The 18,544-nt window shown below is 48.9% G+C and overlaps 2 protein-coding genes across 7 annotated transcripts; both read right to left on the bottom strand.

Annotated features, from left to right (window-relative positions):
* On the bottom strand, positions 1-4,993 carry LOC136767267 (uncharacterized). 2 transcript variants are annotated; one of them, XM_066721049.1, is made up of 6 exons: positions 4,594-4,959; positions 2,684-3,016; positions 1,176-1,487; positions 926-1,030; positions 644-723; positions 1-364 (listed from the first exon to the last, which is right to left on the bottom strand). In XM_066721049.1, exons 1-6 carry the CDS (start codon positions 4,640-4,642, stop codon positions 338-340), a joined length of 906 nt encoding a protein of 301 aa, XP_066577146.1. In that variant the 5' UTR covers positions 4,643-4,959; the 3' UTR covers positions 1-337. The 2 variants fall into 2 exon arrangements, with proteins under 2 accessions (XP_066577146.1, XP_066577147.1); XM_066721050.1 differs by lacking the exon at positions 926-1,030 and having other exon boundaries at positions 4,594-4,993.
* Positions 4,994-6,076: 1,083 nt separating this feature from the next.
* LOC136767266 (aryl hydrocarbon receptor nuclear translocator) lies at positions 6,077-18,278 on the bottom strand. Of its 5 annotated transcripts, none has more exons than XM_066721043.1 (21): positions 18,013-18,278; positions 16,615-16,732; positions 15,839-15,883; positions 15,327-15,374; positions 14,556-14,769; positions 14,148-14,361; positions 13,849-13,951; positions 13,618-13,683; positions 13,449-13,534; positions 13,293-13,369; positions 12,815-12,949; positions 11,770-11,844; positions 11,433-11,584; positions 11,040-11,159; positions 10,103-10,205; positions 9,899-10,004; positions 9,584-9,683; positions 9,261-9,435; positions 8,931-9,099; positions 7,881-8,029; positions 6,077-7,703 (listed from the first exon to the last, which is right to left on the bottom strand). In XM_066721043.1, the coding sequence occupies exons 1-21, from the start codon at positions 18,029-18,031 to the stop codon at positions 7,614-7,616; spliced, it is 2,364 nt and encodes a 787-aa protein (XP_066577140.1). In that variant the 5' UTR covers positions 18,032-18,278; the 3' UTR covers positions 6,077-7,613. The 5 variants fall into 5 exon arrangements, with proteins under 5 accessions (XP_066577140.1, XP_066577141.1, XP_066577142.1 ...); XM_066721044.1 differs by having other exon boundaries at positions 8,931-9,096; XM_066721045.1 differs by having other exon boundaries at positions 9,584-9,680.
* Positions 18,279-18,544: the final 266 nt, after the last annotated feature.

Genomic DNA, 18,544 nt, shown 5'->3' with positions numbered 1-18,544 from the left:
TCACATGGGCAAGACAGTTTAATCAGGAGCTCAACACATTGATACAGAAACAATGCACAGTTCACACTCATCCAAAACTCAACACAATGACATATAACTCAATTATAGTAAAATGTAATATAAAAATAATGTCCACTCAATGTCCATCCAGATATATTTAATGTCCACTCTGTGTGTCTGTGTGTGGTGCACAGTCCTGTTCCTGCAGGTCCAGTCCAATTCAGTAAGGCTCTTTAAACTTGAAGGCTGTAATATTAATCCAATTAAGCAATTATGAAGTTCAATTAGATCCCTGACCGAGGGTGACCTCCCAGGACTGGATTTGGCATGTGACCCGTCACAGATTGAGAGAGGAGTACTCCGTCTGAGAGAGAAAGGAGGGGGGTGCACAGGAAGAGAGAGACAGGTAATCAATTAATTATCTAATTAATCCAATTAGCAGTTTGGTTATTATATTTCTTTGCAGATGCCCTTATCCAGGGAGATTTACAACTGTTACACTGTATCACATTTTTACATACAATCACCCATTCATATAGCAGGGTTTGTACAGCAGCAGTGTCCCTCACCTGGGATTGAACCCACTGTCTGTGCATCATTGTGTAAGTGTGTGTGTCAGTGTGTCAGTGTGTTGGTTTCTTACCGCACTGTGCTGCACTGAGCGCTTGGGGGGGGTGGTGTGGCGTGAGGGGGGGGCTGGGTGTTCCCTGTGTCCACTGGGGTCTGTAACACAACCAGAGAAAACTACCATTACACACTGAGCAGAAATAGACAGACAGACAGTCAGTGTGTAAGTCAGTCAGTCAGTCAGTCAGTCAGTGTGTCTGTCAGTGTGTCTGTCAGTCAGTCAGTGTGTCTGTCTGTTAATCAATTCTTATTCTACTTCCAATCCTCATTAAATGATGCTGGTTAATGTGGGCCAGACCTGCTGCTTTTCGGACCAGTCGTCTCCGGTGGCACAGAGCTGCCAGAGCCAGAGCCAGCAGAACCACAGCCAAGACGCCCAGGGACAGCAACAGCAGGCACATGCCTGCCACAACAACACACTGAGTGAGGGATGGGATCTGTGAATCCTTTCTGAATTCTGAATTAGAATTGTGACAGAGACAGAGACAGAGACAGAGACAGAGACAGAGGGACAGGGACAGAGTGTGTGTGCTGGCAGCTGTCGTTACCCTGCAGACGGTCTGGGCTCTCCAGCGCTGCCTGGACTACAGTGCCGTTGGTTCGGTGAATCAGGCAAGCGAAGGGGGCGGGGCCTCGCTGTTCCCAGAGAGAGGAGAGGGTGAACTCGTTGTCCGAGTCAAATGACCACCCCCACTCCCCCACCTCCTCCTTCTCCACTCCCTTGGGGTCCCGCAGGCTCCAGACAGGGGGCTCCCAGCCTGCCCCCCCCCAGCCTCGCACCTCACACAGCAGCACCATCCTGCTCTCTTCCTCCTCCTCCTGCACAGAAAACAGCTCCAGGCGCGGCGCCCTCTGTGGATCTGACACACATTCACGTTAACTTCATTCACAGGATTTTATAGAGGAAAACATATTCCCTGACTGACACACTGACTAACTGACACACAGACAGACTGACACACTAACTGACTGAGAGACTGAGAGACTGACAGACTGACAGACTGACACACTGATACACTGATAGACTGCCAGACACACTGACTGATGCACTGACTGACTGACACACTGACAGACTGCCTGACACACTGACGGACGGACTGACACACTGACTTACTGTCTGACACACAGACTGTCTGACACACTGACTTACTGACTGATGCACTGACACACTGACACACTGACTGCCTGACACACTGATAGATTGACACACTGATACACTGACTGACTGTCTGACACACAGACTGACTGTCTGACACACAGACTGTCTGACACACTGACTGACTGCCTGACACACAGACAGACTGACACACTCACTGACAAATAAAAACATGAAAATAAAATCCCAGCGACCCCAAACTTCTGGGACCGGGTTTAGACGACACTGATACACTGATAGACTGCCTGACACACTGACTGCCTGACACACTGATAGATTGACACACTGATGGACGGACTGACACACTGATACACTGACTGACTGCCTGACACACTGACTGACACACAGACAGACTGACACACTGACTGACGGACAGACTAACACACTGATACAATGACTGACTGCCTGACACACTGACACATTGACACACTCACTGACAAATAAAAACATGAAAATAAAATCCCAGCGACCCCAAACTTCTGGGACCGGGTTTAGACGACACTGATACACTGACTGACTGCCTGACACACTGACTGACACACAGACAGACTGACACACTGACTGACGGACAGACTAACACACTGATACAATGACTGACTGCCTGACACACTGACACATTGACACACTCACTGACAAATAAAAACATGAAAATAAAATCCCAGCGACCCCAAACTTCTGGGACCGGGTTTAGACGACACTGATACACTGACTGACTGCCTGACACACTGACTGACACACAGACAGACTGACACACTGACTGACGGACAGACTAACACACTGATACAATGACTGACTGCCTGACACACTGACACATTGACACACTCACTGACAAATAAAAACATGAAAATAAAATCCCAGCGACCCCAAACTTCTGGGACCGGGTTTAGACGCTTTCCTCACCTGTCACGACCAGCGCGGAGGCGCTCCCGGGGTAGAACTGGAGAGCAGCACGCACGACACAGAAATAGTGGCCGGAGTCGCTGAGGCTCAGGTTGGACATGGTCAGGGTCATGTTCCTGTTGTCCGGAGAGAGCGTCGCCGAGTACCGGCCGTACGCGAGTGCATACGTGCTGAAATATGCCAGGAGCTCCACACGACCCCCGGCGTCCTGTCGGTACCAGCTGACGTGAGAGAAGGAGGAGGGCACCGAGTCTAGCAGACAGGACAGCGTTGTATTCTCGCCGACAGCCCCGAAAACGAGCGGCACCGGGTCCGCCGAACCGCACACTGCGCCTGCGGGCGAGACGGGAGACAGTGGCACAATGCAGTACAGTGGATAAATAATGCAGGATAAATAACATACAATACATTAATACAAAGGGAAACGAAACAAATGTTAAAAATACACTCAAATTCAACAAATGCATAATTAAAAATAGGATTAAGATTACAAATAAAACGATGAGTGAAAAGAAAAGAGGAATATCCAGAGAAAGAAGAACAAAAAGAAAGGACAGAAGATTCCATGTTTTAATTTCTTTCATTTCGTAGCTCATTTCTCTGCCACATTATTTTCAAGCCGCCGGCGATTTCAGATTTATATTTCAATTATTGTGGCATTCCTATATCCAGCTCGATTTAGCGTTGTTTTTTTTCAAAATGCTCATAACTAATTTATTTTTAATGCAACGTTATATATAACGTGTTTAAAACAAATCAAGGCAATTAGGTAATTAATTAATACAAACTCCACCCGGAACAATAAAACAATAATGTGGATTTGCACAGATCTGTTATTATTATTATTATTATTATTATTATTATTATTATTATTATTATTATTACCCAAACATATTTTATAGTGTAATAAATCGTTATTAAGTGGTTTAATTTTACACTCAATCCCATTTTCGCCTGTTTTGAACTAGGGAGAAGAGCCGTGTCATTTTGTGATTTGTCAAATTAAAATAGACAAACTGTAGAATAATTGTCTGCATTGTTGATCATGATTAGGCATACTAAATTACAGCATTACCACGATTATTTTTTCAGGAACAATACTTATATATAATACAATAATAAAAATAATATATTATGACATTTCATAATTGTTTCAGCCGATTATAGGCTATGCAATTTTGGATTTATGGATCTGACAATGAATTATGTGTGTGTGTATATATATATATATATATATATATATATATATATATGATATACATTATATATGTATACATAATGAGGACATTTTCGAAAGGCATTTTAACTGGAATCGTTGGCATATATAGTCTTCAGATGCGGCGGACAACCAAGCGTTACAATAAAGTAAATATTGTATAAATATAAATATATAAAATGTACATGCATATTGTAAAATAGTGTTATTATTATACTGTACTTGTATTATTATTATATTGATTATTAATAGTATTAAACAACCTTAATTATACTGCTGCTGATTATACGGCTTCCTACTAAATTATTACTGATAAAGAACTATTGATTGTTTCAACTTCTACACGTTTTTGTCCAACCAGTATAATGTCTCAGTTGATAGGTAGGTGGCTTTGGATAACACATACATAACACATCATTAATATTTGTGTTATTACTTATATATAATCATGGTTTTTATTATACAATCGCATTTTAAAATATAATACGTTCTGTGCTGAATCAGCAAACATCAAGAACTTAGTACAGCGGATTGCCTTTGATGAGACCGATAAGCAGCGTAAATGAAAGTAGCATAAATAAAATTAAGAACAAACAAGAACAACAAGAAGAAGAACTACAGTCATGTTATGGTATTGTTATAATAATAATAATAATAATAATAACAACAATAAGAGCAGTGCAGGTGAACTCACGGGCTGCTATGCCGAGGAGCAGGAGCGCCAGTGCGGGGGGGGCGCTCATGGCCGCCAGCTGCAGGGGCAAAAACAACACCAGATGAACAGAGAGCAGAGCGCAGAGCCGGGCGGGCGGCGGGGCCTCACAGGGGCCAACTCAGCCAATCAGACGCTGGGGCGCCCTGCTCGGCTGCGGACAGGTGCCTCACCTTATTGTGACAGAAGAGCTGCATCACAACGAGAAGAGTCGTGACTGAGGTGGGCCCACGTGATTACGGCATAACTTTATTCAAATAGATTGGTCAAATATGACTAATCTTAATCTGCTATATTTGAGTTTGTTTTACAATTGGTAATGAAGAAAATGCTCAATACATCAGACAGCTCTACAAGAAACTAAACAGTATTCAAAAGTGAAATAGATACCATGTTTAAAACAAAATAAATTTGAGTAATGCTGTAAAAAAAAAAAAGTGTCATTATATTATTATCACTATAATTAATACTATTTATGGTTATTAAGTCCATAGTCAGTCGGTTAAATATCTTCAGATGTCAAGTTTAACTAAAGTATATTATTTATGTAATATTATAGACTATTATGTAACAATATTTTCGTGTTAAAATTTATTTTAAACTTACTTTTTCTATTGATATGGTAATTTAGGTTACTTTTCTTATTAAAACCGTATAACCGTCACCTATAACACACACACTCATATCGTTTTAAATTTCCCCTTTGTAGTCAATAAACTATATATATATACCCTGTATTTTCTTCCTCAACTCTGGATTCCTAATCCATATTGTTGTCGGAAAAAACAACCTCTTTGGTTCTATTTTCCTGACAGAAGCAAAGAGCGTTTTTAATCACCAGGGTGAGCGATAAAATAATCATATAAAATAATAGTAATAGTTCTGGGTGGTGGAAAAAACCTTTTAGGACCACACACCGATGGATCTTTCGGAAAATAGCGTGATGGGGCAATCAAACATGCAAAAAATGTTGTTTTAATGATTGTCTGATTTCCCCCATTGACTCCCAGCAGCAGCTCCAGTTAGTACATCCGTGACGTCACGGCACATTTTTCCATCTCTGATTTCTGGTACATAGAAGGAGCTGGACATAAAAAACTCACTGCACAGAATATGTTTCTACTTATAGAATAACCTGAAAACATATGTATTTTCGGTGGAGTTCCCCTTTAACAATTTTTCCATTGTCAACCGTGCTCGCCGAGCCCTCTAGTGGCCGGGGCCCTGGGCTGCAGCCCCTGTAGCCTGTTGGGTTTATCCGGACTTGAGCACACTCATCTGCGTGTGGATCCCTACCATCTTAATCACATCATCATCATAACTACAATGCATACTACATGAAAATACTTTGTCTAACTGTTAATAATAACTAGAATTTAAAGCAGAACATTTGGGAGAATGTTTACCCTGGTATGGAACTGAATAGATGTGCAATAGACGGGGGTCAATAACAGAGACACGCAGGTTTACAGTAAAAACAGTATTATTGTATTTTTTTCCTTTTAAAACTCCAAAGGAAAGACAGGAGATGCTGAGGCGAACACTTCAACCACAACGTATTGCTTTACTTTACAACAGTTTACAAAAACAGATAAAAAAAGGCTTTTTTTTTTCTTTACACTTACTTTCCATCCTCCTTTTTCATATATATTTCTATATATATTTATACGGTATATATCACATGATTGTAACCTGGGTGGAGAATAAAAAACACACAGACCCTCATCCCCCCAAAATGAATACCTTACATTTAAAAATAATAATAGTAACAATAACAATAATACCACATGAAATTAAACCCTGTTTCAGCCGCAGCTCAGGGCTGAGAGGAGCCAGACCCACACAGACACGGGGCCCCGTGGCTCCTACAGTATTGCTAAACACAGTCCGTATAACCCAGAGGCCCAAACAGCCCGGCCCGGCCCCTGGAAATAAACACCACAGCTCAACTGGACTGGACTGTGTCTCTGCAGGACCAGGGCTGAGACCCTGCTGGACTGGACTGGACTGTGTCTCTGCAGTCCCTGCTTCACTACCGAACACTGCTGAAGAGCATGTGCCGCTATGGTTAGTGAAGTCTCAAGACAAACAACTGGATGCAAACCTCGCTCTTGTGTTACAAGTACTGAAGAGAAAAGATCAATACACAAACCATGATGATGATGATGAAGGAGAGCTGGACAGTTCCACCTCCTCTCTCAGCTGCAGGAACATATTTACAGACGCATACAGATAAAGAATCAAAGCTACACAGTGCGTCAGCTCCTCTCCCTCTCAGCTCCTCTCCCTCTCCCTCTACCTCTCAGCCTCTCTCCCTCTCAACCCCTCTCCCTCTCCCTCTCAGCTTCCTCTGAGTCTGAAGGTGATTGCAAGAAAAATAAAAATACATAATGATTGTAACATTTTAACACAAAAGAAAAATAAGAGAATTTCTCATGGTTGATGTTTTCCGTCTCGTATTAAAACATCGTCCTTGAGTGGAGCCCAGAGTCCCAGAGTGCCCAGAACCCAGAGCCCCAGAGTCCCAGAGCCCGGTCAATGTGTCCCTCTGCTGACAAGACAGTCGGCTGCACTAACAGTCAGTGCCCTCATTGCTCATCAGAACCACGCTGACCTTACTGACACCATCCCTCCATCCATCCTTCCATTCCTCTCCTACCCACCTCTCTCTGCACCCCACTCTTTCTCTCTCTTTCTCTCCTCTTTGCTGTTGTTTCATCTCTCCAAACACTGAGAAGTTAACACTGTGTACCTGGACCACACACACATACTGTCTCTCACAGAGACACACACACACACACACACACACACACAGTCTCTCACAGAGAAACACACACACACACACAGTCTCTCACAGAGACACACACAGTCACATTTACAACACACCTGCTAATAAACACACAGACATACTGGGGAGAACTATGCTGAGAGAGAGAGAGAAAGAGGAGGGGATGAGCAGGAGGGTGGGGATTGCAGAGGTTTGTGGAGGGGTCATCCCTCGTTCACTCATTGAAAGGGGTGAAGATGGGCAGCTCCGCAAATTCATCGTTGTTGAAGTTGGACGCCTGGTCACCCAGCATGGACAGCATGTCCTGCAGGACAGTGAGACAGAGAGAGAGCGAGTGAGTGTGAGAGAGAAAGAGAGACAGAGTCACAGACACAAACACAGAGACACAGAGAGAGAGAGAGAGAGAGTGGCTCAGGGACACATACAGCGAAAGCCCCTCCCCCTGTCATCTCACTCATTGGCCGCCTGCCCCCTCACTCACCGCCGGGAAGATGTCCGATTGGCTGCTCTGCGCGTGGGGGTGTGTCTCGCTGGGGCCCTGTGTGTGCGGCTGGTTCTGCCACTGCGGCCACACTGCCACGCCATCTGCTGGCCGGGAAGAGAACTGCGCCCCGGGCTGGCAGCCGTCCCCTGAGAGAGAGAAAGAGAGAGAGAGTTATCTTTTATTTTCCCTTTCAATTCTATCACATTATTTGATTGGATTCCTTCTTTACAGCGCCTGTAAGCGCTTTGCCTCAATTGAACCTGGCATGTCAATAAAGCTCGTTTTGAATTGGAATGAACAAGAGAACAGGAAGTGATAATCTTGGGCAACATACAGGAAGTCATTTGCAGATATCGGTAAATGTATTTCAGATATCTTTAAATGAAGTCCAGATATTGTGAAATGGTTTGAAGATCTCTAAATTAATTGCAGATATCTTATTTTAAAGTGCATCTGAAGATACAAACCAAACATTCGGAAAACAACAAACAACACTTCCTGCTATCCTGCTCAGAATTATGTATTGTTTAATTACGTGTTTGTTTGTGTGTATTTTCACATCCTTATTTTTATTATGATTTTATTGTATTACTCTGTGTTGAAATGTTGCCGTAATTTAACACTCTGGTAACACAATGTAATGACACTCTGGTCAAGCAAATAAAGCTCATTTGAATTTGAAGCTTCTGAATTTGATCCGTACGGTCCGTATGAACAAATACAACAGCAGAGTGACACTTAGACAAGTGTCTGAATGAAAGGGCTTTAGTTTCACAACAGGCATAGGGCCACAGATGCAGAATTGAAGTCACTGATGCAGCAGACAAACTACAGGATACAAAGACACGCAGACAGACACACACAAAGACAGAGACACACAGACAAACAGACAGAGATATACACACACACACACACACAGACGGACAAAGACACACACACAGATGGACACACAGAGATGGACACACACAGACAGAGACGGACACATACAGCCACACACACAGAGACGGACACAGACGGACACACAGAGACAGAAAGACACAGACATACCAAAACCGGTGGGGCCAGGGGCCCGGGTGCCAAGCGTGGGGAAGGTGGCGGTGCTGGGGGTGGTGGCGGTGGCCGGGCTGGGCAGTGTGTTGAAGGTGGGTGGGGCCCCGGGGAAGCCTGGCAGCCCGAACCCTGGAGACTGAGCCTTCACTGACTGAGACGCCACCTGCTGGACACACAGCTCACTGTCAGAGCACTGTCAGAGCAGAGCACAGCACAGCACAGCACAGCACAGCACAGCACAACACACTGTCAGAGCACAGCACAGCACACTGTCAGAGCACAGTACATTAAGTGTCAGTGTGTGTGTTGTGTGTTCGCTCTACTAACCTGTGTGTTGAAAGGGGCTCGTGCTCCGGCCCAGGCCCCAGGCCCCACCCCCACAGAGCCCTGGCTGCTGTTGCCGGGGATGCCGGGGTTGTTGCCAGGGTTGCCGGCCTGGCGGGAGATGTGTGCCAGGATCTGCCCCGCGGAGGACGGCTGCCCCATGGCCCCCTGTACCGCCCTGTCATAGACCAGCACACAATTACTACACAACAGTAGAGTGGAGAAGAACTGCTGACACAGCACCAAAGGAAGAGGAGAGACAGGAGACACAGTTGTGGGACAGGAGAGAGACAGGCGGGACAGGTAGGGACAGGTAAGGCCTGTACCTGTAGGGGTCGCCAGGCCGGGCTGAAGCGTAGTTGCCCTGGGGGTAAACCTGCGGGGCAGATGGGGCTGAACTGGGCGGCAGGGCCTTCGACTGGTCTGCTGGAGAGAGAGAGAGAGCGAGAGAGAGAGATGTTCAGTATTTGCTGGGGTGTATGTGTATAGACAGAGTGCCCAGGTGTGCAGACAGTGTGTGTACCTGTGTAGAGACGTGTACCCACGGAGAGGTGTGTGTACCTGTGTAGAGGTGTGTGTACCCACGGAGAGGTGTGTGTACCTGTGTAGAGGTGTGTGTACCCACGGAGAGGTGTGTGTACCTGTGTAGGCATCCCTGTAGCGGGGGTCTCTCTCGGGGGGGTACAGCCCGTCAGGCTTGTCCAGGGGTTTACTGTGCTCTGGACCTGCTGCTGTCACCGCCGGCACCTGAGAGAGAGAGAGGGTCAGTGCGTCTGTGCATTGGCAGTGCGTCATCGGTCACTATGTCAGTCAGTGTGTCAGTCAGTCAGTGCGTCTGTGCTGACCTGGCCCAGGGGGAGCTGCAGTGTGTTGTGAGCGGCTGCCTCAAACCCCAGCACCTCCCTCCCTGAGTCCTCCAGGTCTGCCTGCTGCTGCTGCTGGAGCTGCCTGAGAGAGAGACAGAGAAAGACAAGTTCAGCTGATGCGTTTCTCAGGGACAGGACCATGTCACCTCCACCTAAGACACCTAGAGATCCACCTCACACAGGGACACAGGGACACCCAGAGATACACCTCACACAGGGACACCCAGACACCCAGAGATCCACCTCACACAAGGACACCGAGACACCCAGAGATCCACCTCACACAAGGACACCGAGACACCCAGAGATCCACCTCACACAAGGACACCGAGACACCCAGAGATCCACCTCACACAAGGACACCCAGACACCCAGAGATCCACCTCACACAAGGACACCCAGACACCCAGAGATCCACCTCACACAAGGACACCCAGACACAGGGACACCCAGAGATCCACCTCACACAGGGACACAGGGACACCCAGAGATCCACCTCACACAGGGACACCAAGACACTCAGAGATCGACCTCACACAGGGACACCCAGAGATCCACCTCACACAGGGACACCGAGACACCCAGAGATCCACCTCACACAGGGACACCAAGACACTCAGAGATCGACCTCACACAGGGACACCCAGAGATCCACCTCACACAGGGACACAGAGACACCCAGAGATCCACCTCACACAGGGACACAGGGACACACAGAGACAGAGAAACAGAGAGAGAGAGAGAGAGAGAGAGAGAGAGAGAGAGAGAGAGAGAGAGAGAGAGAGAGAGAGAGATGGAGACCAACCATCACCACTGACCAGGGCACACCCACACCCACAGAGAGAGCAAGAGAAAGGGAGGGGCCTATGGAGGGCAGTTCAGGCAAAGCTGGGGTGGGGCATCTCACCCCACTCACCTGGGAGTCACCTGCCCCGGGCTGAGCTCGTGGGGGCAGTTGTGTGGGCTTTGCCCCAGGGCGGGGGGCACTTGGAGGCCAGGGGAGGGCAGAGAGGTATGGGAGTCCTGGCTTGGAGCCCTACTGCCACAAAGGGGGGTGGGGGCAGGTTGGGGAGGTTGGGAAAAACCGTGGTCAGAACACAAGGTCACACACACACACACACACTCAATGACAAATAATCACACAAACATTGACACAGATTGAATTACTTAGTCAGTCAGTTCAGTCAGTCAGTGTGTCAGAGTATCAGTCAGTGTGTCAGAGTATCAGTCACTCAGTCAGTTTGTTAGAGACCCACAAGTCACACAATCATCACACAGGGGTCACAGGTTGCGCAGGCGGGGCACCCACTTGACGTTGGCGTTGGTGCAGATGATGTATTCGATCTCCTCCGAGAAGGGGTTCTGGAAAGTGAAGGAGCTGGTCCGCAGCCACACCCATTCCCGGGCCTTGGACCGGAACCGGAACATCACGGACAGAACCTGCCCCTTCAACTTGATTACCTGCGGGAGGGAGGGAGAGAGAGAGGAGTGTCATGACTGTGTGTGTCGTTCCCATCACCCTGGTCCTGAGCACTGGGCCTGTCTGTTGCTGCCGCTGCAACACTATCACCCAGTCAGGGCAATAAAGCTTTCTGGATTGAGTGGAGAGGGAGGGGACATACACACTGACCCTCTGACACACTGACCTGTTGGAAGCTGTCTCTCAGCAGGCCCTGGTCCTCCGGATGAGCAAATTCCAGAATATCCTTCCCCAGCAACTCCTGCGAGAGAGACTGCCTTTTAATAATCCTGCTTCCCACACCGCACGCAGATCCTCAAACTGCCCCCATGCTGCCCTAGGGTGTATAGTTGAACGCTGAGTCGCCCCTACACTTAAACACCACACTCTCATGGCAGCAGTGCCCCACCCCAGTCTCACCCGGTGCATCAGCCTAAATATTGTTATCCACCCAATGACCGAAAAGAAAACTAAAAAACAACCAGGAGGAAAACAACGAAAGCCCCGCCCACCGCATCACAGAACCCGGACCCCTCTCTCCCAGAGCTCTGCCCACTCCCTTACAGAGCTGCGCCCACATGTTGTGATGCAGATGAAGCTGAGGCGAGGGGATTAGAATGGTAAGAGATGTTACGAGGCTAGAGCAAGCAGCAGAGCATTAGAGAGGGAGGGAGAGGAGAGAGAAAAGCACTGCACAGCACCCTCTCCCCTGCCTCCTCCTCCTCTTCCTTTGTCCTTCCTCCCTCTCCCCTGCATCCCTTCCTCTCTCTCCCCTCCCCCAGGCAAACCCCCTCTCCCTCCTGCCATCCTCTCTCCCCTCCCCCTGCATCCCTCCCCCTCTCCCTCCTGTCTTCCTCTCTTCCCTTCCCCTGCATCCCTCTCCTCCCTTCCTCTCCCCTCCCCCTGCATCCCTCCCCATCTCCTCTCTCCTTTCCCTGTACCCCCCTCCCCACTTTCCCTTTTCCTCTCTCCCTCCCCTCTCCCTCTCCCTCCTTTCCCTATAATTCTTCCCCCTCTCCCCAATTTCCCTATTCCCCTCTCCTTCATTGCTTCCTTCCCCCTTCCCCCCCTCTCCTCCCTTCCTCCCCCCTTCCCCCCCTCTCCTCCCTTCCTCTCTCTCCCCTTTCCCTGTATCCCTCGCCCTCCCCCTTTCCCAATACTCCCCCCCTCCCCCTCACTTTCCCTCTTCCCCTCTCCTTCCTTCGGCACTCCCTCCCTCTCTCCCGTCTGACCTGTGGCTGGTAGCCCACAGTGTTGGTGCAGCGATGGTCCACGAAGGTGAAGATGCCCTGGCTGTTGTGTCTGGAGATGAACTCCACTGGGATGCAGATGTTGTTCATGTCTGTGTTACTGGGACAGCTGGACACCTGAGCGCACACGCATGAACACACACACACACACACACACACACACACACACAATCACGCCCACAAAATAACACACACACACATGCACGCCCACACAACATTAACATACCCAACATCAACATACACACAAACAACAACAACATTAAACATACATTAACACACAAACCACATTAAATACACACACACACACAATATTGTTTATTAATATTACATTTCTTAGCACAGCATCACATTACAATATCACATTTACACACAACATCAACACACAGACATACAAATTACCACACACAACACACACACAAAACACACAGACACACTGAAGTGTCGGACAGGGGGACAGTACCTGCAGTCTGCCGATGGCCACCAAGCAGAATCTGTTCCCCTGGCTGCTGTCGGCCTCCTCCTCCGGCATCGACACTCCTGAGAGAGAGGGACTGTGTTAGTCTTGTGTTGCAGTGTGCCGTGCTGTGAAGCATAACGTGTGTGGCCGGGGCGGTACCTGCGGGGGGCCAGGACTTGATGTACCCTGTGCAGTGCACTACCACGTACTGGGGCTCACCGTCCTTCACCGGGCCCAGACCGTTCCTGCAGGGAGAGAGTGTGTTAGACAGCGTGTCAGATGTCCAGGGGTCAGTGTCGGGGCGTCCGTGTCGGGGTGTGGTACTGACCGGTTCCTGTTGCGCAGGTAGCTTAGCCGGTTCATGGTCACCGGCTCCACTGGGCTCATGTTACACCTGCAGGAAAGGGGTAGTTAGAGGGGACTGGGGCGCAGTGCGGTATCAGGGCGGTAGGAGGGGGTATGAGCAGTGTTTCAGTTGCAGTGGGGGGGATTACTGTGGGGTACGTGGGGTACGTGGGGTACGTGGGGTACGTGGGGTGTGGGGGGGTATCTGTGGTACCTCATCCTGCAGATGAAGGAGCGCCGGGAGCCCATGCACATCCGCACGGACGCCTGCTGCCCCTCTTTCTTCACTGTGCCTGTCTTCAGATCCAGGATACGGCCTGAGGGAGGGAGAGAGAGAGAAGAAGGCAGGGAGGGAGAGAAGGAGAGCGAGAGAGGGAGAGGGAGAGGGAGAGGGAGAGGGAAGAGCGAGGGGGGGGGACAGAGAGGGGGGAAGAGAGTGAGATAGATTAGTATTTATTGCAGTGTGTCAGCATGTCTGCTCAGAGGCGTGTCGGCGCAGGCCCGGCCAGTTACCCGTGGCGGTGCTCTCGGCGGTGGACAGCTGCTCGCGGAGCTTGTCGACATCGTCGGGGTGGACCTGGTCGAACAGCGAGCTGCCCAGCCAGTCGGCCTGCGGCTGGTTGAGCACCGGCGTCACCGAGTCCGACACGTACAGCACGCGTCCCGCCTCGCAGGACGCCACGAACAGGAACCCGTCAGCCGCCTCCAGGATCAGGTGCTTCAGCTCCTGCAGAGAGGCAGGGAGGGCGCTGAGTCTCTCCTGTGCGTCTCTGTGGCTCCCATCTCCCTCCTCTTCACTCAAACTGCATCGCACCTACCTCCCTTACTATTTGCCCCTCTCCCTCCCTCCCTCTCCCCCTCCCTCCCTCTCCCTCTCCCCCTCCCCCTGTCCCTCCCTCCCCCTCCCCCTCCCTCTCTCACCTGGTCCGTGAGAAAGGCTGGCTTGTAGGCACCATCAGGGCTGGTGTTGCCAGTGCCGCGAAGGCTCTTCATGTGGGACACGGCCATGCGTAGGATGGTCAGCTTGTCGGGCTTGCGGGCCAGAGCGCTGCAGGTGGGCACCATGTCTGACAGCTCGGTGATGTACGCGGTCATCTTGTTGCGCCGGCGCCGCTCAATCTCGCTGTGGTTCTCCCTGGCCGCCCGGGAGAGAGGGGGAGGGGGCAGAGGCAGGGGAAAGAGAGAGAAAGATATTTATCACAATACACACCTGTTGTGTAACCTGCTATCTGTACAGTCAGGCTGGGACCTGTGGAGACACACACAAATAGCACAGCACAGCACTAACACACCGTGACTGACTGACACACCGTGACTGACACAACGCCTAACTGACTGACAGATACAATGACACACTAACTGACACAATGACTGACAATGACTGACTGACTGACACCACGACTGACAACGACTGACTGATTGACACCCTGACACACTGACTGAAAAATGACAAAAAGCAACAGCAGGCTTTACTCTGTCAGGGATGCCTCTTTCTTTTTAAACACAGGGGCTTAAAAAGACCATACAGAGCGATTTAAAACCATGAAAGAGATTAACAGGAACAGGAAGACATAGAGAGGAGTGCCAGTACACTGCACTACAGCAAAACAGCGATCACAAACAACAGTGCGCACTGCAGTGTAGCGTCTCTCTCTCTCTCCACCTGTACCTGTACCTGTACCTCTCCCCTACCTGGCAAACCGCTCCTTATCATTAGACCCTCCCTGGTCATCATCACACCTGCAGAGAGAGAGAGAGAGAGAGAGAGGGAGAGGGAGAGAGAGGGAGGAGAAGGTTATTTCTTCAATTTGTTTTACATTCCAAGAATTCATAAATATCTGGTGAGCAGAAAGGCAAACCTGCTAACAGTGTATAAAACTAACAACACACAGTTGATAACACACTGCTACATTGCCGCCATGTGGCCAGGGCTGGTACTGCACTATCCAGATAAACTCGATTAATGCGCTTCCCCAGGAATGCTGTGACAGTTACACCAAAGATCCTCTATCTCTGCAGGCGAAACTATGAGCAGAACACAGTCAGACACTCTGCTCTGAGTCACACTGCCACCTAGCAGGCGGAGACTTGCAACTACACTGGAACACTGTGAAATGACTGCAAATAACTAAATAATTCTGTGATGATAATAATAATACATCTAATAACCATAATAATAAATATATTAATAAAAAGTAGCTCACCTGAACAGTTTGCCGTTGCTGTCCTCATCATCGTCGAAGTCTGGTCTGTAGAGAGAGAGTGAGACTGACCTCAGCACACTGACCATAACACACTGACCCAGGCACAGTTCTCCTCCCTCCTCATCCCCTCTCCCTGGGCTCATCCCTCATTCCACTTCTCTGTCCCATCCTCCTCTACATATCCATCGGTCCACCCATCTCCTCTCCTCATCCCCCTCTCCATCTCTTTCCCTGTCTGTCTTATACCTCTCTCTCTCTCCTCCACATCCCTCTCTCTTCCTCCCCTCCATATCCCCCCCTCTCTCTCCATATCCCTCTCTTCCTCTCCTCCACATCCTCCATCTCTCTCCATACCCTCCACTTCCTGTCCTCCATACCCATCTCTCTCCATACCCCTCTCTTCCTCCCCTCCACATTACCCCCTCTCCATACCCCCCTCTTCTTCTCCTCCACATCCCTCCTCTCTCCATACCCCCCTCTTCCTCTCTTCCACATCCCTCCTCTTCCTCTCCTCCACATCCTCCATCTCTCTCTCCATACCCCCCCCTTCCTCTCCTCCACATCCCCCATCTCTCTCTCAATCCACCTCTCTTCCTGTCTCCCTACATCATAACAACAACAACAACAACAAAAACAATAGCAAAACACATGTTAATTATAGCAATATACAAATAACTGCTACTGTGACTTTCTTAAATAACAACAGGAGTAACAATAATGATAATCAGTCCATTGCGCCGGTTCCGTGGCAGCAGTCAGCTGTCTGCAGTACTCACACAGCCCGCCTCTTGGTAGTGCCCCCTCTCTGGACGACGGCTCCCCCAGCCACCCCCCCCAAGCCCTGGTTACCACCGGCCACAGCCACGGCCAGCCCAGGAACATCTGAAGCCATGTCTGAGAGCGAGAGAGAGAGAGAGAGAGAGAGAGGTTATACAGACTGACGCCCACATACAGTACAGTCAAATACTGGATTATAATACACAGACAGAATATCACAAACCCACACATTCCCCAAGTAATGGCGGCTCCGAGTTAGTCGCAGCTGTAGGACCGGAGCTGTAGTTGTGACGTTACAGTGTAGTACAGTACAGCTCAGTACAGGAGGAGCACATAATAATACAGTCTAGTGTATTATAGCACAATACAATGTACTGTACTACAGTATACTACATTACAGTACAGTGTACTGTGTAGTGTAATATATTGTAGTGTTGTACAACACAGTGCAGTGCAATATACTGTAGTGTTGTATCACACTGCAGTGCAAAAAACTGGTCCCCAAAAGGCGTCTGAAACCGGGACTAGCACGGTCACCCCCACACAAACCACTGACAGCAGCAACACAGAAAGAGCAACAACCAGACAGCAACAACAACAACAACAACAACAAAAACCACTGACAGCTGCAACACAGAAAGAGCAACAACCAGACAGCAACAACAACAATAACAACCACTGACAACAACCATTGACAGCAGCAACAGCAACAACCTCTGACAACAACAACAACAACCACTGACAGCAGCAACAACCACTGACAGCAGCTACAGCAACTGCAAAAACCACTGACAGCTGCAACACAGAAAGAGCAACAACAACAACAAAAACCACTGACAGCTGCAACACAGAAAGAGCAACAACCAGACAGCAACAACAACAATAACAACCACTGACAACAGCAACAGCAACAACCACTGACAGCAGCTACAGCAACTGCAAAAACCACTGACAGCTGCAACACAGAAAGAGCAACAACAACAACAAAAACCACTGACAGCTGCAACACAGAAAGAGCAACAACCAGACAGCAACAACAACAATAACAACCACTGACAACAGCAACAGCAACAACCTCTGACAACAACAGCAACAACCTCTGACAACAAGAGAAACCACTGACAGCAGCAACACAGCAAGAGCAACAACCACTGCCAACAATAGCAACAAACAACCACAGACAGCAGCAACAGCAAGAGTAACAACAACAGCAAACAACCACTGACGACAACAAAAACAACAACTACAGAAAACGAATATCTGTGGCGCTATTACCTACTTAGACAACTCCCTAACCAAAACAAACACACAGACAACACGCATTAAAAAACCCTTCCCCTCTCCCTCTCTCTCTCTCTCTCTCCAGGGTGTTGATTATAATCCGTATTCAGTGTTACCCGACGCTGAGGAGTCCATTCCTGCTCCCGCACATCAACACAGACAGGCCGCTCTCGCCCTCCGTAGCCCCGGTGTCGCTCGGCTCACCCTAACCTCTTTCAGGTGGAAACTCGAGCTGCCGGTCACTAGTTCAATTAGTTTAATTAATCCCCCTCCAAAAAAAAAACTTTTTTCAGTTTTTTTTTTTTTTTTAATAGCGTCAGTAAAACCCCCCTTAATCCAAGATGGCTATCCCGAGCAGAGGCCAACGCGTCAACCGAACTAGCGCGTTTGGGGATTTGACGGCTGAACTATGCGTGAATGGAAAGGCAAGCTCGACCAATTGGAGGACGACTGCCGCTCTGAAGGACAACCCTTTCATCCAATTGGAGATGTCGTTTGGGGGGAGAGGGCGGGCGTTAGTGGGAGGGGTTTTAAGTCCCGCCTCCATAGTCAAGGTAGGTTGATCCGGGTGGGCGGAGCGCTTTTGTTGACGTCATGTATAATTCCAAGAAAGTTTTTAAAGAGACAGTGTGACGGAGTGATTCATCG

Source organism: Amia ocellicauda, chromosome 14, assembly GCF_036373705.1.
Source record: "Amia ocellicauda isolate fAmiCal2 chromosome 14, fAmiCal2.hap1, whole genome shotgun sequence".
In the NCBI taxonomy this organism is placed as follows: Eukaryota; Metazoa; Chordata; class Actinopteri; order Amiiformes; family Amiidae; genus Amia; species Amia ocellicauda.
The sequence above is the reverse complement of the archived record's forward strand: the minus strand, read 5'-3'. Positions and strand labels throughout refer to the sequence as shown.

What these genes read in the sequence shown, in the direction of transcription:
- LOC136767267 (XM_066721049.1), bottom strand. Translation starts at nt 4,642, where the DNA reads ATGAGCGCCCCCCCCGCACTGGCGCTCCTGCTCCTCGGCATAGCAGCC. An exon ending in GCTCCTCGGCATAGCAGCCC is followed by an intron (nt 3,017 to 4,593) that starts GTGAGTTCACCT and finishes TCTCGCCCGCAG; the next exon opens with GCGCAGTGTGCGGTTCGGCG. An exon ending in GCTCAGTGCAGCACAGTGCG is followed by an intron (nt 365 to 643) that starts GTAAGAAACCAA and finishes TTTCTCTCTCAG; the next exon opens with ACGGAGTACTCCTCTCTCAA.
- LOC136767266 (XM_066721043.1), bottom strand. An exon ending in CAGCCTTTCTCACGGACCAG is followed by an intron (nt 14,362 to 14,555) that starts GTGAGAGAGGGA and finishes GCCTCTCTGCAG; the next exon opens with GAGCTGAAGCACCTGATCCT. An exon ending in CAAGTCCTGGCCCCCCGCAG is followed by an intron (nt 13,370 to 13,448) that starts GTACCGCCCCGG and finishes CCTCTCTCTCAG; the next exon opens with GAGTGTCGATGCCGGAGGAG.